General features: G+C 34.8%; 1 protein-coding gene across 1 annotated transcript in view; it reads left to right on the top strand.

Annotated features, from left to right (window-relative positions):
• The first annotated feature begins 1,491 nt into the window (after nt 1-1,491).
• The window catches only part of LOC125646568 (AP-2 complex subunit alpha-2-like), a 27,890-nt gene continuing 7,289 nt past the window's right edge, over nt 1,492-22,092 (top strand). Inside the window, exons 1-16 of the mRNA XM_048872906.2 lie at nt 1,492-1,627; nt 4,964-5,047; nt 10,104-10,172; nt 10,690-10,832; nt 11,151-11,344; nt 11,589-11,820; nt 14,394-14,502; nt 14,983-15,205; nt 15,490-15,586; nt 16,956-17,093; nt 17,247-17,354; nt 18,439-18,513; nt 19,021-19,118; nt 20,616-20,745; nt 21,254-21,355; nt 21,545-21,718. Coding sequence (XP_048728863.1) covers nt 4,984-5,047; nt 10,104-10,172; nt 10,690-10,832; nt 11,151-11,344; nt 11,589-11,820; nt 14,394-14,502; nt 14,983-15,205; nt 15,490-15,586; nt 16,956-17,093; nt 17,247-17,354; nt 18,439-18,513; nt 19,021-19,118; nt 20,616-20,745; nt 21,254-21,355; nt 21,545-21,718 — 1,956 coding nt within the window. The 5' untranslated portion in view covers nt 1,492-1,627; nt 4,964-4,983. The remainder of the gene's footprint in view (nt 1,628-4,963; nt 5,048-10,103; nt 10,173-10,689; nt 10,833-11,150; nt 11,345-11,588; nt 11,821-14,393; nt 14,503-14,982; nt 15,206-15,489; nt 15,587-16,955; nt 17,094-17,246; nt 17,355-18,438; nt 18,514-19,020; nt 19,119-20,615; nt 20,746-21,253; nt 21,356-21,544; nt 21,719-22,092) is intronic.

The raw sequence follows: 22,092 nt of genomic DNA, 5'->3' as shown, positions 1-22,092 counted from the left end.
ACAAATCTGAGAAATTACACAAAAAGAGGATGTTACTCATCTACTTAACAACAACAAGGTTGGTTTTGGTGTGTATTCCCTTTGTTAAAGTTTTCTTGAACAATTTTAAAACAATCTATATATGGCCATGAAATTTTAAAGGGACTGGTTCACGTTTTTCGAAAGAAATATCTTTCATTTTTTATGTTGAAAATTAAAAATATAACTCATTTAATGTTATCAACCAAAATTTGGACCGTCTGAATGCAAGGATAAGAGCAAATATTTTCGCTTTGATTCTGTGTTATGTAAACAAAGACTCGAGTCTTTTTATGTAAACAAACAAACCAGCGAAACGTTAATTTTGTAAGTTAAAGCATCTTAATTTTGTACTTTCGATCACAAATTTTAACTTTTAAATGACACATTTTACTAAAGTTTACTTGAGAAGTGATACATATATATAATAAAGTTGTATCAATATCCATTTATTTTGAAAACTTCGTAAACAATAACACACCTCAATCTTTGTTTTCAAAACAAATAATAAATTCTCTATAATGAGTGTTTGTCATGATGAATAACTTTAAGATTTTTGTAAAACCTTCTTAGCATATTATATTAGACTGTAGATTTTGATCATTATAAATTGAAGTGAAAAACAAAATTTGGGGGAAAACTGTGAATCAATCTCTTTAAGTTAATTTCAAGTTAATCTAAAAAATACATTCATTTCTAAATATTACCATTTCAAAGTCAAAATAAAATTTTACATGATTGTGTCTACTTAAAGGGACTGGTTCACGATTTTTGATAAAAAATATTTTTCTTTTTGTATGTTAAACATTAAAAATATAACTCTTTTAATGTTGACAGCCAAAATTTTGACCTTCTGAATGCAAGAATAAAACAATATTTTAACCTTAAATCTGTGTTATGTAAACAAAGACTCGAGTCTTTTTATGTATACAACAAACAAGTGAAATATTGATTTTGTAATATAAAGCATCTTTATTTTGTATTGTCACAAATTTTAACTTTTAGATGATACATTTTACTCCAAAAATACTTGAAATGTGAAAGATATAATAAAATTAGATCAATATCCATTTCTTTTGAAAAAATCGTAAGCAATAACATACTGCAATCTTTGTTTACAAAACAAATAATAAACTCTCTAAAATGAGCTTCTGTGATAATATATAAACTTAATTTTTATGTGAAATCTTTTAAATACATTAGACAGTAAATTTTGATCATTAAAAATGAAAAAGAAAATGTTGGTGAAAATCGTGAATCAGTCCCTTACATGATAATTATGGCAAATGAAACTGTATTATTTTAAATTCAAAACCATATGTAAAATACGATGCCTACCATAGATATCATCAAACCTTTAATACAAATACAACAAAATCTGAGTGAAAATACTGATGTTTAGAAAAAAAAGTTGTTTTTGATATTAAATTGAAATTTTGGTCGGGATCGCTCATCAGGAAATATCAACCGCAACTGGAAGTGGGTGTCGTGACCTCATTCACGATTTGCAAATGGCGACGGCTTTTTCGCCGATGACCCACCTTCCGAAATAACATTTTTGTGTTTTATGTGAATTGTGATAATAACATCGATAGTTTTCCAGAATAAGGTAATGCAAAAATCCATACAGTCAGTCAAATTTTGATTGGAATAATGCAATCGATGAAAAACGACAGATAATTAACATTACAACTGTTAAAAAAAAGAAGTTGAGAAGTTTATTTCCCTTTGCGACATAACTATGATATGTTTTATATTAAAGTAAAATTCTCTGAGATGAATTTGACTGGTAGTCTATCGGCTGAGGGTGTTACATTCATGTAAAAATGCCGAGACAGCGAGAAGAAAAATCTGTTGCTGTTTATATTTATGATGCAGTACACACGGGTGACACCCCCCGGCGTGGTTGACATATAGCAATACTGATATTATCTACGATAGGTTTACAGGAAATAAAATCTTATTCATGTCGCTCTCTTATCTTTTTTAAAAGTATGTTTGGCTAAAGTATTTATACATATATACTAAACATTCAGACTTTAATGGAAATATTATTTCCTTATAATGGGTCAATTGGCACGATTCAATGTTTACCAAATATAACCTTAAGTTACCAATTCTTCAATTTAATGTTTGACAATTAAAACTGTAAACCATAGTTTTATCCTGTTTTATCTGTTTCTCTTGCATGGCATTATGCAGACAATGTATGAAAAAGAAAAAGGTACAAAGCTTCAGAAAAAATGTGTGATGGTGTTAAATATTCAGACTGTCTGGCCTGTTCAAAAGGTGGTCAATTTTAACACAGTTTTATCTGAGTGTTTTCTTGTCTAGTAAAATTAGCCATACCATGTAATGAAGTGATTAACTTTATCATGGTGGTATCTTAGTATTGTGTGTTTATAAAATTAACTGATTTTCAAAAGATATTTCATGTTAACTTTAGTCTGCCCCCAGTACCTTTGTTAAATGTTAACATGATGATTAAAAGTAGCTGCCCACTTTAAAATTTGTCCTGGAACCAAAAATTGTGACAATTTGACTGGAAAGATCCTCAAGAAGAGTAGTGTATCTTTGTTGTCAAATCTCATGAAATTGACCTTGATAGAATAGCTTATGGAAAACTAGGACAGTTGAATGATAATCTTGTACCTTTCTGTCAGTGGCAACATATTGCAAGTATTGAATACTTTTGGCATAAACTTTAAAGAGAAGGGAGTTAGTCAATCAAATTCATATTATAGGTCATGATTTAGAAACTGGAGCCATGCTTAAATTTTTTGCTTCCATTGCATTTGTCAATGTGCACCTCAGACCTGTGCTTTTTCATTCGATGAAAATTTCCATATACTTGGAACAATAACAATCTACACTGGCCTTGACCTTTTGGAAGTTCCATGTATCATTTAAACAGATTAAAAAAAATATTTGTATACAACAGATGATATTGAAAAGTTATTTGATGTAAACGATACAGCACAGTTCATGTTGTTGATAAAAACTAGGAAAGAAGAACGGCACTGCTATTCAAATGCAGATTAATCTCCCTTAACATACTAGAAATGGAGTGGTGGATCATTATTATTCGTGTAACATGGAAGACTCTGTAAAAATAATGTACCTATCTTTATAGCATTATCCTCCTCCTCTTCCATCAATACACAAAAGAATATTATGGTCAGTCTATGCGAAAGACGTCAGACCTGACCGATGTGCAGTGCCTCAGGTCCGATGCATCATTTTTTACACCGGACCGGTATGTGGGATGTCTCCATGTCCGGTTTTGAGCTTTACTATCTTGATGCGGAGTCATTTAAATGCTTGTTATAAGTAAAAAAAAAAAAAAAAAAAATAGCACACATCCTAATACGTAAATGAATGTGATTAAAACCGCATGGACTGTCTAAAGTATTATACGGGAGGGATTCCTGGTATAGTATTACTAGTGTAATAAATAAGATTCCCTTGGTTTTGCATTTTCACGTGTTTCACTTTTTTACATTAGGTTTTTCGGTCTGACAAAATTTGGTTCGGTCCGGTGTGTTCATTGATTACACGGGACCGAATGTCCTGTGTGGTCCAAAAAACTTTCGCATAGACTGTAATACTTGAGCACTTCAGAATACAACACAAGCAACTTCTGTGTAAAATTTTGCCAATAACCATAATGTTGATTTTGTTCTAATGCTTGAATTGTTATCCGTGACTGAATAGTCAATGTATTTAAACAAGCATAATCTATGGTAACTTTTTTGTGTGTGTCCTGTTTATAAAGCCATATTCTGAAACCAACCACTGCATGAACATTTCAACATCCATCCCCACAGAAAAAGATTTGTTGATTTTAGATATATTGTAATGAATTCATCTTGCAATGATTTCATTTACAAAATTAATACGAATGAGAATCATTTTTAAAATTATAAATTTATTCAATTCAAATTCACTGCTATTAATAATGATAATCTCATTCTATATTTTAAGTCAGTAAGTTGTTTAGTTGATACATGTATTAATTTTCAACTTTATCTAAGCTAATGCAATAATAAGATGTCTGATTTATTAAGAAAAAAATTCACAGACACTTCCGGTTGGTCTGGGTAATGGAGATTTTGGATTTACTCCTGCATTCTTTAAATCTAGTTATTTATTTATTGCTTAGGAAGTAATAATGCATAATATGGTAATTAAGTGATTAGCAAGTGGTTAACCCAGTTAACATAGTGTTGGCTACCATTGTGTTTAATTTGCTTTTGATCAACACATGTGATTAGAATTGAAAACTGTGTTAATATTAACCACCATGTTAAAGTGGCTCACTACACCTTGAAAGAGTTTATTAAATCAACACTTACTCATTCCAAAATGATTTAACCATGAAAGATATGATGATAGGTATGAAGTACATATGTCAAAAAGGCCCCAAAAAATGCAATTTTGGAGAGAAAACGTTTCCAAAAATTTATTTCAATAGATAGCACAAAAGACATTGTCGGATTTTAACTTGGGATCTGCGAGTCATTAACCCGATACCTTATCCACTGAGCAGACATACAAGCAAACCTATCAATACCAGTAATTTCACAAACATTTGAATTGCCATCAAGGCATCTTGTGACGTAGTGTCGTATAAGTTTTGATGTAGTGAACTACCTTAAATTTAACCACATTTTGGAAAAAATGTTATCATGTTGTAAAGTACATATTTTTTTAACTTGGGTCACATACCACATGTACCATGTATATGTAGAATTTGCTGGAGTTTATAGCAGAAAAAGAATGGATGGTGTGGCTCAAATATCATTGTGTAAGACAATGCAGTGAATAAGCCTCTTATTTAGGCACCATGAAAAGATGTTGTAACTTGCCTAAATGAAAGCATTCACTCTGATATACACAGGATTCTGAAGTTCATGACATGTAATGAGTGGTATATTTTTTGCAGATCCATTTAAAAAGGGCATCATGCCTGCTGTAAAGGGGGATAACATGCGGGGACTGTTGGTCTTCATCTCAGACATCCGCAACTGTAAGTAGCCAGTGTGGTACAGCTGTATTCACAAAGCTTGTAGCAGGAATTAAATTGTCTCTGCTAGCCTGATTAGCTACTCTTTTCTTCATTCTTGGTAGAGTTAGTTAAGAGTTTAGAAAGTTGTTACACAGTGCCAAGTGCCCAAGTATAGGATAATTGCTGATTTGCATGACCATCTCCTTATCTATTAACCAATGTGAATACATCTCCAACAAATGGAAGAGAGCCACGGAAACCATTATCTGTTGAAATGATTTGTTTGTCAACACAAGAAAGCGTAGTCACCACCAGTGTAGTAAGTCTGAAGAACAGGATTACTTTCAGGGTAGCCCCAGTGTTGTCAGAGCATTGAATGTAGGGAACCATTCTAAAAGGTGCTGTACTGGTCTGTTAGGGCACAACCTACAGCTTTCTTTTGCTTTTATTCTCTTGCATGTGGTCATATGTTTGATGCTTTTTGATTGGATTCTGAGACTTTCATATGTTTGATGCTTTTTGATTGGATTCTGAGACTTTCATATGTTTGATGCTTTTTGATTGGATTCTGAGACTTTCTTATGTTTGATGCTTTTTGATTGGATTCTGAGACTTTCTTATGTTTGATGCTTTTTGATTGGATTCTGAGACTTTTCTTGGTGTCTAGTATAATTTAGTGTACTTCAAGGGTGCAAAATTGGGTAAATCTGTCAAGGGTAAAGATGAGAGTAGAAATGATTGCCTAGCAAAGGTGAGGGAAAGCAAGTCTTAGAAAATCTGCATGATTTATACAAGTTAACTTCATTCTGCAATGCAGTGCAATTAACTAGAATTTCCTAGGTTCCAGTTAATTAGAATTTCCTAGGTTCCAGTTAACTAGAATTTCCTAGGTTCTATAACTGGCAGCTTGTGATTTCAGTTGTTTTATGCTGATTTGTTGACACTAGCTGGGTGAAAACTCAGACACGGACGGCATATTGTAGAGTTACTGTTAATGGTGGACATGAATAATAAGACTGGTACTTATACCCAGAGAGACGGGTTCGTGTAGGCAGACTTACTAACAGATGACAAGTTCAGATTTCAATGACTCCAGACTTCCACATCTCTTGACATTTAAGGAAAAGTGGAAAAACAGAATTATACGGCATGGATCACTTGAATGCGGCATAGATCACTTGAATGTGGCATAGATCACTTGAATGCGTGTATTTAGAAACACAAGCAAGACTTTGATTAAAATGCAATGCAATCCGTGTAAAAAGGAAGGAGATTCGATGCAATAAAGTGTATTTCAATCCTGTCTGATAACATGGTCATAAAGGTTAACAACTGGCAACAGATTTGTTATGGTGCAGCAGGTGTAACTGTTTATTGTATACATTCTTGTAAGGAGAGAGACGTGGATTCACAATCATGTGTGAAGCCTTTTTCAGGTCAATCATACACCCCGCAATAACGCAATAACCTCGTCCATTTGCAAATTAAACACTAATCATAACATGCTCTTTCTAGCTGAATTTTACGCAAGTCAATGTTATAAATAAAGTGTTTGAAGAATATGAAATTTTACTGTCAAAACTGAACACAGTGAGTCGCTATGGCAGTTTTGTTTTGTTTGGATAGTTATATAAGATATGTTCTCACAACAAAAACTGTGATATGTTCTTGCTACAAAAACCGTGATATGTTCTCGCTACAAAAACCGTGATATGTTCTCACTACAAAAACCGTGATATGTTCTCACTACAAAACCGTGATATGTTCTTGCTACAAAAACGTGATGTGTTCTCACAACAAAAACCTTCTCACTACAAAAACCGTGATATGTTCTCGCTACAAAAACCGTGATATGTTCTCACTACAAAAACCGTGATATGTTCTCGCTACAAAAACCACTACAAAAACCGTGATATGTTCTCACTACAAAAACCACTACAAAAACCGTGATATGTTCTCGCTACAAAAACCGTAAGGGAAATTAAATGTTTGAATGGGAGTTACGTGTTATCAAGTGACATTGCAGCACTGAAGTGAACTTTAAAATGATGAAACTTGATCAAGATGGATAACTCAAAATGTGAAGGCTTGGGCTACCTGATATTACCTGTATTTCATAAATATTTAAACACTGGATAATAATCGTCTCAGATCTGCTCTAGTATTGATCTAGTGATGCAACAGGCACTGATAGTAACACTCTGGTAATGACTAATTATAGACTGTTTTTGTCATGTATTAAACAAAGAGCTGAATACATGCATTGTGCCAGAAATTTAGGAAGTGATTTGAGGACGTGAATATCTTTTTTTTCCCCAATTTAGCTTGCATTTTTCCAATAATAGAATTATGAAAGGAAAACATATTTGAAAAAAATAAACATTCGATGTGAATTATATACATAAGAGTTATGGGAATGATGATCTGGATAGAATAGATGAAAATATTAGAAGGTTAAAGAAAATTATATGTGTAAAATAAAGATAATATAATTTTGATATGATTTTAAAACTTATTTACGATAAAATTGATTTTTCCCAATTTGACTAAATGTCGACAATTTTTCCCAATTCGAAAACCACAGGACCCTTGTTAAAAATGTAGAAAAATCACTGACCATGTAATATGGACTTAGAAATTAAGGACATTAGCATATCATCAAATATAATTTAAATTCTATTTTCATCAACACTCCCCCCCCCCTCCCCCTTAAAACTAAATTTTAAGAATGTTAAAAATACAGTAGTTATAATCATTGTATGAAAACCGATGTTAGGTGACACAAACTTACAGGAGTTTTTAACCCACCCCCTCCTCCCACTATTTGAATTTAGATTTTTATCTGACATTGATCATTTGATCTCTCCCCCAAGAGAAAGAGTTTTGACTATTTGAATACTTCTGGAGTACAAACTGCAAGTGTCGTTTTCATACGTCATTTATGTACTGCAGTGTTTTCTTCAATCTTGGCTGAGACTTGTTCATATCTGTAATCTCTCAAAGTACCACTTAGCTCACAATATTCTCCAATTATTATGTGAAGTACTCAATATAACATCAGAGCTCTCAGTTGGAGTCTGAAGCTTTCAAGTCAGAAGACTTAGAACTATAGAAGTGAGGGGGTGTGGGTATTGAATTTAAACTGGTGATTTATGAGAACCAGTAACAAAATAAACAAATCACTGCCTACAGGTTTCCATAGAAAAACCTTGAATTTAAATGAATCTAGCACCCCCCCCACCCCCCCACCCCCCCACCCCCAGTTTTCGTGTTAAAAGTGATAAAGATTCCAGTTGAACCAGGAAGATAACTGGAAATATTTCTGTTCAAATTTCAAATCTAGTGTGATGAAACAAGTTGGTCTTGTAATTTGGAATTGTTCAAGCTTTGAGTGATTTTTTAAAAATTTATTATATCTTTTATGCTAATAAAATGAAAAGATATGCAGACAAATCGAACTTGGTCATAACTTTGAACTATATTAGAGATTAATCTTTAACTTTATAAGATAGAGATTAACTTTTAACTATATTAGAGATTAACTTTTAACTATATATAATTAACTTTTAACCATATAAGAGAGATTTCATACTTATACATAGAAAAATCAACATGTTCAAGAGTTATTATGTAATTACTAAAGGTCATGGTCATTCACAAACATCTCGGGTCAAAATTGTCAGAATTGCCATTGATTGTGGGCGCTTGTTTCATAAATTTTATGCAATGTGTATATACATATCTAAATCAGTTAAAATGTCATTAGGACGAGATTCACCAGGTCATTGCCATAATAATTCATTACTCTTCATTCTGGGAAGTTTCATCTATTAGAGCTCTTGACATTTCCAAGAAATTGTTATCAGAGAGTCCAATGATTATGAAACACTAGATCTATTTGTTCCTTTGACTGTGTTCTGAACATCACAGTTCAGTAATGTTGGACTAATTAAGTATTGATGGCCAGGTGGGCTGGATTAATGGTTATTTTGTACAGATGACACTTTGGGGTCTGTTTTTATTGAACTGTGTTTTCGTACATGGCAAGAACAAACTGTAGACAAAGGAATATAAAGAGCTCATTCTTCTTAATTAGAATGAATCTTTTAGGAAACATTTTAAACAACAAACTTAAGAAATGTGATTGAAGTTACTGTTTAACCAATTTCAAGCTATTTTGAAATAGGATAGATTTGAAAACCCATTGGTTGTAGTATTAGTTTTCGTATTTTAATGTCGAGAACTCTCATACGCTTGAAGTTGTATGTTGGTCCTGTGAGGAGTTACTAAAATTCTGTTTTTGCCTCAGTTCATGATCAGAATGGAATTGGTACAGTAATATTTTGTGTATTCTTAAGTGAAACAACTTCCAATATCCACGTAATTAACATTTTAAGCAGTGAATCAAGCCAAACTTATAAGTACTAGGTGGATTTAAGGTAGGCTGAACTCTACAGCTTCCATTGATCGTATGTCTGTGGCAGCCATATTGATCCTGTTGAGAGGATGGTCTGCGTAGGCCTGTAACTGGGTATTGATCCTCAGATTTCATACACAGATTTATGCTAGCTGTTCAGGATCTAATTGATCATTTGAGACGAACGTTGCATTCACTGAAACAACGGACAATTCTCATTTCAACTGATCACTATTTTCTGCAGATATTTAATTAATGGTTATTTGCATTGTACCCCAAGTGAAGGGTTCATTGTTGAGTCTGTTGATTTTTCATTAGAGTCTGGCTACATGGAGAAAGTTTTTGATGCTATACAGCTTAGAGAAATGTGCTGTAGATGCTATTGTCCGAACATTGGAATAAATGAATAGAGTATGAACAGAATATGAACAATAGGTATAAATAAAAAGCACACACTTGAATATATACAGATGAGAAGCTTTTCATCTGAACATGTATGTCAATTATAAGTTGACAAGCATTTCATTTTAAGTGTTTTATGGTATCAACAGTTGCTTTGTAAGGTTTTATTCTGTGGTGCAGGGACAAGTGAACACTTCTAACACTTAGAATACTCTTTCCTTTTGATATCTTAAGAAATTGCCATTTTTGAATTTACAGGCAAAAGTAAAGAGGCTGAAATCAAGCGCATAAACAAGGAGCTTGCTAACATCAGGTCAAAGTTCAAAGGTAATGCAAAAATTGTTTCAAGGAAATATTCCCGATTTAATCTTTACTAGAATCTGATCTGATTGATGTGTAATCCTTAAAAATCGTTGATTTGTCACAACTCAACCAATTCATCTAGATCTGTAAAACTCTTCTTTTTTTCCCCTCCTCTTTTTATTTATTTTTTTTGGGGGGAGGGGGGTGATATACCATGATTTTTTGAAACATTGTAACAAAAGTTTTAGTTGAGTCTGTTGTCTTATCATTGTACTATCAGTTTTAAATTGAATTTGATGCTTAAACTACTTCTACTTGTTTCCTAACATATGAAAAATGGACTTAATTTGTGATTTTGAAGGGGGAGGGGGAATTTAGAAAAATCAAATAAGTGCAGTTTTGAACTTCAATGTTTACTCCATTCATGAATTCATATAAAAGACTTGTTATGAGTATGGCCTTGTTATTTTTCACCGGGTGACATGAATTTTATACTGTACATAAGACTTGTTATGAGTACAGCCTTGTTATTTTTCACCAGGTGACAAGACACTGGATGGCTATCACAAGAAGAAATATGTGTGTAAACTTCTGTTTATCTTCCTTCTTGGCCATGACATCGACTTTGGATACATGGAGGCTGTCAATCTTCTCAGCTCCAACCGATACACAGAAAAACAGATTGTAAGATTTTTATACTTATCAGGAGGTCCTCTTTAGTAAGATTCCTACATTAAAAGTTTTGTGCTTTGTTTGGAGATTCTGTACTGTAAGATTTTTCTGCTTTGTTGGGAGATTCTGTACTGTCACCTTTTAAAGTTTTGTTGTGAGATTCTGTACATTGTTCCCTACATCAGCATTAAAGAGTTGACAAAATATATGTTTAAAGATGAGCTGTTATCTTTAGCATATGAGAAGTAAATTATGATGCAGACACATGTGATTTCAAAACCTCATTCTTTTATACACAAATATAAGTAACACGCTGTTGAAATTTTTCAGGGATATTTGTTTATTTCCGTGATGATTAGTGCCAATAATGATCTGATTAAGTTGGTCATTAAGTCCATTAAGAATGACTTGGCCAGCCCTAATCCTGTCCACGTCAACCTGGCTCTACAGTGCACAGCCAACATCGGCAGTAAAGAAATGGCCGAGGGACTGGGCAATGAAATCCCCAAACTCCTGGTGTCAGGGTAAGGAAAATGTTTTATAAGTAAGAAATTCAGTTGTTGATTAAATTGTGTTTTGGCATTTTTTAAAAAAAAGAATGTCAACTGTGATGAAAAGCTGTAACTTAATCAATTTGAATGCGGAAGGTATTTGTGATTGTGATTTTGAGAATACTGAAGGTAAATTTATAGAGGATATATTATATCATACTGGACATCGGGTATTGCATTCATATGAAAACCTTTGAATATTTTTTTTTTGTTGCAGGGAAACTATTGACTCTGTGAAACAGAGTGCTGCCCTGACCCTGCTCCGACTGTTGCGGACTTCACCAGAGTACATTCAGATTGGGGAATGGTCGTCCAGGGTCATCCACTTACTCAATGACCAGCACCTAGGGGTCGTCACGTCAGCAGCTAGTCTGATTGAAGCTCTGGTCAAGAAGAGTCCTGAGGAGTACAAGGGATGTGTATCACTAGCCGTGTCTCGACTCAGCAGGGTAATTATACTAGTCACTAGCTGTGTCTGGACTCAGCAGGGTAATTATACTAGTCACTAGCCATGTCTGGACTCAACAGGGCAATTATTCTAGTCACTAGCCATGTCTGGACTCAGCAGGGTAATTATACTAGTCACTAGCCATGTCTCGACTCAGCAGGGTAATTAGTCCCCTACCGATGAAGTCGAAGGGGACTTTAGGTTTGTCTGTCCGTCAGTTCAGTTTTCTGCACTTTTTTCTTTGCTCTTGCAGATATTTATTTGATATTTGGTACATTGCTTTGCCATAACAAGTTACAGATCAAGTTTGAATTTGACCCCAGTCCATTGATTTTTATACGCCTGTCTTTAGACGGGACGTAGTATGGTACAGCGATGTCTGTACATCCGTCTGTCCGTTCGGGGTTTTCTCTTTATAATTTCATTTCCCTTTCACATATCATGCTGAAACTTGCTTTGTAGCTTCTTTGTGGGTCACTCTAAATCATATTGGAATTTTGATCCATTTCAGCCTTTTTTCCAGGAGTTTTGCCCCTTTATTTGGAAATAATTATTATATGGAGGGTACATAATTTGTCTACCCTACTCCTCCCACAGTTTTCAATTGAGAGCCTTCTTATTTTGTGGAGTGTTTGTATGAGTATTGAAGATATGCATGTGGGATGGATTTTGATTTTCTACAATTTTTGAGAAAATTACAGGTTGTTGAACTTGTCTATTTGGAAATTAATATTCTATGGAGGGTACATAATTTGTCTGCCCTACTCCTCCCACAGTTTTCAAGTGAGGACCATCTTATTTTGTGGAGTGTTTGTATGGGTATTGAAGATGTGCATCTGGGGAAGGATTTTGATTTTCTTCCATTTTTGAAAAAATTACAGGTTGTTGAACTTGGTCCATTTTGAGGAAATCTCGATTTTTAAGCTAAGACCCTTTGTTGATATGAAAGTTTGTCACAGCCTCATGATGGCTGATACTACCTGAAGTTATACAAATTATAGCACAAGAAAAACCCCCTATGTAAGCATTTCACGGGCGTATTATGCACTGTTTGTGGTACTCTTGTTCACTTAGTTATGGCCCTTGAACTTATAAAAATAGCATGAATTGTTAGTTTACATCCAAGTTTCTTATTTCTGTAGATAAGAGTACTCCACTCATTAAAACTTTTAGCATAGTAATACAACAATGTAGATAAATTATTCATGATCACCTACATGTCAGTTTATTGACTTGGTTAAAAACCTAAACCTAATTATAAATTTAATCTTTTTTCCTGGTCTAGTCTCTTCTCGAATAGTAGTTGATTTCCAAGCATTCCTATCCTGGTTCCTCAATTTTCCCTTTTACCATTACCTACATAATGAACTTTGAATATTGTTGTGATACTGTAATTTTTGCAACCGATAGGGGACTATGTATTGCCAATACTCTCAGAATGCTTGTTATAATAGTCACTAGCCGTGTCTCAACTCAGCAGGGTAATTATACTAGTCACTAGCTATGTCTCAACTCAGCAGGGTAATTATACTAGTCACTAGCCATGTCTGGACTCAGCAGGGTAATTATGATAGTCACTAGTCATGTCTCGACTCAGCAGGGTAATTATACTAGTCACTAGCTGTGTCTCAACTCAGCAGGGTAATTATACTAGTCATTTGTCATGTCTCGACTCAGCAGGGTAATTATACTAGTCACTAGCTGTGTCTTGACTATGCAGGGTAATTATACTAGTCACTAGTCATGTCTCGATTATTCAGGGTAATTATACTAGTCAATAGCCGTGTCTCGACTATTCAGGGTAATTATACTAGTCACTAGCTGTGTCTCGACTATTCAGGGTAATTATAATAGTCACTAGTCGTGTCTCGACTATTCAGGGTAATTATAATAATCACTAGCTGTGTCTCGACTATTCAGGGTAATTATAATAATCACTAGTCGTGTCTCGACTATTCAGGGTAATTATAATAGTCACTAGTTGTGTCTCGACTATTCAGGGTAATTATAATAGTCACTAGTTGTGTCTCGACTATTCAGGGTAATTATAATAGTCACTAGTTGTGTCTCGACTATTCAGGGTAATTATAATAGTCACTAGTCGTGTCTCGACTATTCAGGGTAATTATAATAGTCACTAGTTGTGTCTCGACTTTTCAGAGTAATTATACTAGTCATTAGTCGTGTCTCGACTCAGCAGGCTGTGTATCAACATGAGGAGTTTATGTAACATATATAAGAGCATGTTTCATTCTTAAGGATTTTATATTCAAGATCATCTTGCATAAGATACAACATGATGAACGTTATATCTGAATCTACAATCTATTTCAACCGTTTTAGGCTTTTTCATTAGTCTTGTAGGTTTGTATGTCATAGCTTTAGTAATTATGTATGTTTTTGTGTCTTTTGTAAAACATATTGATAATTTGTGTATGTATGTCACTGTTAGCCTGATGGCAGGTGACACTGATCATCAACAAATCAGGTTTAGTGATTAAAAGTATTAATATGATATGAATATAAAAATATGATGTTTTCACAAAGAATGTAATAGCGTTTTGTAATTTTTAGATTGTGACAGCCTCATATACAGATCTTCAAGACTACACATACTACTTTGTGCCAGCTCCCTGGTTATCCGTCAAACTTCTACGATTATTACAAAATTATCCCCCACCAGGTGAGGTGTGCTACATCGAGGATGAAGTTTGTAGCAAGCATTTGGATATTTTTCATTTCGTAATTGTAAATGATATGAAGAGTTTGTACATGTTCTGTGTATCAACTTTATGTGAAAGAAGAATAATTTTGAGCACACCCTCCTAATGATCATTTGTTAATGTGAACCAGTCATTTTCTTTTATGCTAGAAGTTTATATGTAGGGTCACAAATGTTACTTGGTGCAGATGCTTATATCATCAGTAATCCCAGAGTAAAATTTGTTTTTACAAAGTTAGTATGCCGTAAAAAAATCGTTACTGGGAACATTTTTAAAATGAATTACTGTTATATTTTCATTTTCCTGATATACGATGTAAAGGTAACGAATAAGTCACTGGATAGGAAGCAAAATAGGACATTCCTGGTGCTTCATTATGAATTGTTTAATTCTGTATGTGAATATCCGTGTAGCTATTTTCTATCAAATGGTTATTGCAGAGGATCCGGCCGTGAGGACAAGGTTAACAGAGTGTCTAGAAACAATATTAAACAAGGCTCAAGAGCCCCCCAAGTCGAAGAAGATCCAGCATGGGAATGCCAAAAATGCAGTACTTAATGAAGCAATTAACCTAATTATTCACATGGACAGTGATCCGAACCTTCTAGTCAGGGCCTGTAACCAACTGGGCCAATTTCTTCAGCACAGAGAAACTAACCTTAGGTAGGATGGAAAAATTATTCTGTTTTTGAAGTCAGGCAAAAGCTAAACATAGTATTTCTTTAAAAAAGAAAATAAAGAATACATAGAACTTTAAATAATTGCATTAATTTTTCAAATGGCCAGTGAAATGGAACATATTCTCAGGAAAAATGTGTTTGTGTGGCCCCTCTGAAGCTCTAAATTATGAAAACTTTATTTGCAAAATGTAGGACATGTTAAATTGGATGTGTATAGCGTATGAACACTAGTTAAATTGATATTGATAATGGATTTGTTTGATACAGGTATTTGGCTTTGGAGAGCATGTGCTTGCTAGCAACATCAGAGTTTTCTCACGAGGCTGTGAAGAAACATCAAGAAACTGTAGTCAATTCCTTAAAGGTAAATTAACAATTATTACAGTGATAAATGTATTTATAAAGTACATAAATATATAAATTAACAATTATCACAGTGATAAATGTATTTATAAAATACATAAATATATAAATTAACAATTATCACAGTGATAAATGTATTTATAAAGTACATAAATATATAAATTAACAATTATCACAGTGATAAATGTATTTATAAAATACATAAATTTATAAATTAACAATTATCACAGTGATAAATGTATTTATAAAGTACATAAATATATAAATTAACAATTATCACAGTGATAAATGTATTTATAAAGTACATAAATATATAAATTAACAATTATTACAGTGATAACTGTATAAAGTACATAAATATGTAAATTAACGCTTATTACAGTTATAAATGTATTTATAAAGTACCGTTTTACATGAGAATTAAGTAATACACACATTTAGAATACCTTTTCAATTCTCCAACAAAAATGTCCAGTGCAGACAGGATGTTAAAAGTTTCTTAAACGATTAGCCTTGTCCCAACTTGATTCAAACATGTGTAGATGGTGCAACTATGGATGCAAATTATTCAATGTTGCATCTTACCTATATTTTCCAGATGACAAATTAATTTAAAGTTTTTCGTAACAGGTTCTACTTTTTTAAATGATCTCTTTCCTGGAAACTTTTGGTCCAACATGATATATAAATTGATGATAGCCGATACATCTGTTGATGCACACAGCCATATATGATTTGGATACTGCATCTGACTGTATTTTCCGATTGAGTGACCCGGTGATAGTTCGTTGTCAGTGTCACGTCTGTCTGGTTTAGACTTGTGTGTTTGATACATCTTTGGATACAAACACCTACACGTGATTCAGATGCTGCATCCGACTCTTTTTTTAGAAAGTGACCTGGTTTTTACAGCAGGAACATTCCTCAGAAACTAGCAAGTCTATGTGGCTCAAACTTTCCTGAAGGATTCTTAATACAATTTCAGAAAAGTTTTTATCATTAGGGGCCCTCATATGTGGGTGCCCTATAGTAAACACTCTGTCAGAACAGTTGCGATATTTTTTTAAGTTTCCTTGGGAATATTTTCTTGAGTTTTATACATGATACTTGGATTAGGCAGAGGAGGGCCCCATTTTTGATTTCCAGATTCATTGTGGGGCCTTTTCTGACTTATCAATTTTCTTGTTAGATCAAGGTGTACAATTCCCATACCATTTACATAAACCTCACAGATGATACTCGTCATTGGAGGCTTCTAGCACTGACCTACCTGTCTCAGATTGTAACCTGCCCTGTAAGATTCGTTACGAGATCTCTTATGAAGACAGGTTTTTTTACCTTTATTGAATTGATTGCTTTTTCTCCTTCAGACTGAAAGAGATGTCAGTGTTCGACAGAGGGCGGTTGATCTTCTGTATGCCATGTGTGACAGAACAAATGCTGAGGAGATTGTGGGGGAGATGCTGGAATATTTAGAGACTGCTGACTACTCAATACGGGAGGAAATGGTAGGGATTGTTTGCTGTAAAAAAAAAAATTCACTTGAAAACCAGAAAATTTATTTTTTGTTGCCTAAGCACATACATCTATAATAAGATTTGTTGAAATTAGATCTGTGTTCATTGAATCTTTACAAAGACGTATTTGGTTGATACATGTAGGTGCTGAAGGTGGCCATATTGGCAGAGAAGTACGCAGTGGACTATACTTGGTATGTGGATGTCATACTAAACCTGATCCGTATCTCGGGAGATTACGTCAGCGAAGAGGTTAGTATCCACGGGTCTTTGTAGGATTCTCTCTTCAGTACAGTATCTGCGAGTCATTGTAGGACTCTCTCTTCAGTACAGTATCTGCGAGTCATTGTAGGATTCTCTCTTCAGTACAGTATCTGCGAGTCATTGTAGGATTCTCTCTTCAGTACAGTATCTGCGAGTCATTGTAGGACTCTCTCTGTTACAGTATCGATGGGTCATTGTAGGATTCTCCGGTACATGTATTAACATTAAATAATTACACTGGAGGGTTGTGGAATCTTGATACTCATGCAGGGCTACAATTGGTCTCCATATGAGTGAAAGATTCTTAATAGGGACGTTCAACAATATTTAATCAATCATCCACAGATGCTGGTGCATATTATCCAGGGTTTTCCTGTAATCGGTGTGTGTACTGTACAGGGCTTTCCTGTAATTGGTGCGTGTACTGTACAGGGCTTTCCTGTACTCGGTGTGTGTACTGTACAGGGCTTTCCTGTACTCGGTGTGTGTACTGTACAGGGCTTTCCTGTAATTGGTGTGTGTACTGTACAGGGCTTTCCTGTACTCGGTGTGTGTACTGTACAGGGCTTTCCTGTACTCGGTGTGTGTACTGTACAGGGCTTTCCTGTACTCGGTGTGTGTACTGTACAGGGCTTTCCTGTAATTGGTGCGTGTACTGTACAGGGCTTTCCTGTAATCGGTGTGTGTACTGTACAGGGCTTTCCTGTAATCGGTGTGTGTACTGTACAGGACTTTCCTGTAATCGGTGTGTGTACTGTACAGGGCTTTCCTGTAATCGGTGTGTGTACTGTACAGGGCTTTCCTGTAATCGGTGTGTGTACTGTACAGGGCTTTCCTGTACTCGGTGTGTGTACTGTACAGGGGGATTACCTCGTGTTTCGTCATTTACGCATACATTTGTACTTGTTTGATCTCTGCGAGTAAGGCCTGAATAGCGGCTGAAGAAAACTGAATCTTTAGTTTAATCATCTCATTGTAGTACAGCATGATGTATACTAGTGTTACTGAATTTGTGCACAGAGCAGGTTTACTTGTAGAATATCTTGATTAATAGAAATTGACTGACTTTTAGGTTTGGTACCGTGTCATACAGATTGTGATCAACAGAGACGATGTACAAGGATACGCAGCTAAAACTGTGTTTGAGGTATAAAGTTTTTTATCCGTTATATAAAAAATAAGATGCGCTATTTTAATTATGTATGTTCATAATGATGCATAAATTTGAAGTATTCCTCCCCCCTCTCCCTTATAACTTGTACCATTCCCAATGCCAATTACTATCGAATTACCCCAATTTTGAGGGTAAAAAATGCCCAGTAACAAAGTGTTATATCATCAAAATTCAGGGCTCGTGATTGGCTTTAATCTCTTTACTTTCTCTTTTAGAATAGAAAGTGGAGGTCAATAAAACGGCATCTGTTTGTGCAATTGTAAACAATATATACTTTTTTATTCATTGGAATATGGTTATTCAGTATTAATCTTAATTAATGCCATTGTTGATATGAAAGAAAATTCCCAGTTCTATTTTGACGCTATTTTCCCCAATCAAATGGGTTTGGGTACAATTTCCATACAGTAGGAAAAAAATCTTGTATTATTGTAATAGTGTTTTTATGATATTCTTAACACCCTGTTTCCTCCTATACAGGCTTTGCAGGCCCCGGCTTGTCACGAGAACATGGTCAAAGTTGGGGGTTACATACTGGGGGAGTTTGGCAATCTTATTGCAGGGGATCCAAGATCCAGGTCAGTTGATATGTACTTGTACTATGTTTAAGAATTGAAATATGTTATACTGCTGTGATGTCTTAGGGCTGTTCCAGAAATGATCAAATGGGGGGGTCGGGCGGCAAACGATATTTTTTGGTGTGGATGGTCATATTTTTTCATATTTTATTTGGTCCATGGTTGGACTGTTAAAAAAATGTTTATTATGGGTAGTTGGTAATTTCTATTGTTTTTTAATTTTGTGCCACGTGGGTGTTGAGTTTTCAGAATATTTTTATTGTCGCTCTTGTCGTGTTGGTAAAATTGAAAACGTGCTTTCGAAATGCTGCTTTCAAAATCGGAAGTAACATAGAACTATTCGAGTTGTCGCTCTTTGTAGCGCATAACTTTCTATTTCCATTACGGCACTCTTCAAATTATAGGCGCGTTTAGTAGGGTCCCTTGGGACATGATGGCGGCAAACTCTGTAGATTATTACAGTTTACAGTGCATCGATCTTGGGAATATTTTGAAATCAATAGGTATTCCATTTTCTAATAAAAATAGGCAAACCTTGGTTGATTTATGCGAGGGTACTGATGCGTTATATTTATCAGTCAGTGTGATGGTGATATAGAGGCCTCCATTAGAAGACCAACGATTCGTGGAAAAACATATCCATACCCATTTCATGATAATAGCATCGCTTGGACTCCCAATCTTTCCAACATTCCCGCCATAGATGCCTTTGATTGTTGATGTGACATCGTTTCTTCAGAACTACTGTGATACAATGTCGCACAGGCATTACCGCGTTTTTTTTAAAAATTAGATGGGTCATTGTAAAATGAGTTTTATCAATTTGATGGGTCATGGGGCAATTTTTTTATTTTTTTTATGGGTGCTTGGTATATACAAAAGGTGCCTCCCTACCCCTCCCCCCTCCTCCCCCCCCCCCCCCCTTATGTATTTATTTCTGGAATAGCCCTTATTCAAATTAGATGGACAGTTTGATTTTTCTGTTGTTTTTGCAGTATGACCCCTTGCTCTTGCTAGATAATGTTTTGACATATTGTGCCGTTTTATTACATAAAGAGAGGAAAACTCTGTATTTTAGAATTAATATACGTAGAAAGCGATTTTCAGGCAGTTATCTTCGATGTGCAAGTTGGATACAAAAAATGGTCATGATTTTTATGATATACACCCACAGAATATACATTTATGTACGAGGGACTGTTTATAAAAACAATATCATTTGTATGCTTGTTTAGGATGGGTCACTTTCTAATCACTTTATTCTGTGCTATACTGCTACTTAATTGTTTAGGCATTAAATGGCATACTGAAAAAGTGGTTATTTAAAGGTGGGGAAAATTTACACTAATTATGTGGCTACATACATCCAGCATAAATAACCACCTTACAGTACAGCCTGCTCAGATCTTGTTGTAATATACACCATCTTGTATTTTTAGCAGTAAACTCTGTATAGAAGAATGACATTGCATATGATGTTTGTTTTTCTGTTTGCAGTCCATTGGTTCAGTTCCAGCTGCTACATTCAAAGTACCACTTATGTGGACCTGCCACACGAGGCTTGATTCTGTCCACATACATCAAATTTGTTAACCTTTTTCCTGAGATTAAATCAACCATCCAAGATGTAAGGGTCTTCCATTGTTCCATTTTATCTCATGTTACTGAGTCTGTTTACAATTCCTTACAGAAGTGTACTTTACTGTCAGCATTTACTGTCAGCATTCAAATGTCAGTATTTACTGTCAGCATTTAAATGTCAGTATTTACTGTCAGTATTCAAATGTCAGTATTTACTGTCGGCATTTAAATGTCAGTATTTACTGTTGGCATTCAAATGTCAGCATTTACTGTCAGCATTCAAATGTCAGCATTTACTGACAGCATTCAAATGTCAGCATATACTGTCAGCATTCAAATGTCAGTATTTACTGTCAGTATTCAAATGTCAGCATTTACTGTCAGCATTCAAATGTCAGCATTTACTGACAGCATTCAAATGTCAGCATTCAAATGTCAGCATTTACTGTCAGCATTTACTGATAGCATTCAGATGTCAGCATTTACTGTCAGCATTCAAATGTCAGCATTTACTGTCAAAGGATATAAGGATTAAACTTTTTGCTCTGTTATAGGTTTTGAAAAGTGACAATAACTTGCGCAACTCGGATGTAGAACTACAACAGAGAAGTGTAGAATATCTACAGCTAAGCACCGTGGCATCCACTGACGTTCTGGTTAGTATCGACTATTTGTGTCAGTGATTATCTATTAGCTAAGTGAGTTTTTTGTTAGTATGAACTATTTGTGTCGGTGATGATTTCGTTCTCTATTTGCATTGAGATGTTTTTCTTATTTAATCTGAATATACATGAGCTGCTGGGTTGATGGAATTTTGTTCAGTTGCACGTGATCTATAATTGTAGGCAACTGTTTTGGAAGAAATGCCGCCATTCCCAGAGAGAGAATCATCAATTTTGGCCAAACTGAAGAAGAAAAAACCAACCGTGACGGAACAGACAGAGAACAAAGAACCAAAGCAACCAATGCCTCAGGCACAGATGAGCAACAGTGCCAGTACCCACACACCACAAGCTCCTGTAAGTTACTATAGCAACACAGCACCCACACACCATAAGCTCCTGTAATTTACTATAGCAACACAGCACCCACACACCATAAGCTCCTGTAATTTACTATAGCAACACAGCACCCACACACCAACACCTCCTGTAATTTACTATAGCAACACAGCACCCACACACCACAAGCTCCTGTAATTTACTATAGCAACACAGCATCCACACACCAACACCTCCTGTAATTTACTATAGCAACACAGCACCCACACACCACAAGCTCCTGTGAATTACTATAGTAACACAGCATCCACGCACCACCACCTCCTGTAACTATAGCATCATCACATCTCGTGTAAGTTTCTGAATTAACTACATCATATTCCTTTGCTGGC

The sequence above is a fragment of the Ostrea edulis genome, chromosome 6 (genome assembly GCF_947568905.1).
Source record: "Ostrea edulis chromosome 6, xbOstEdul1.1, whole genome shotgun sequence".
Classification (NCBI taxonomy): domain Eukaryota; kingdom Metazoa; phylum Mollusca; class Bivalvia; order Ostreida; family Ostreidae; genus Ostrea; species Ostrea edulis.
This window is presented reverse-complemented; position numbering and strand designations above follow the sequence as displayed.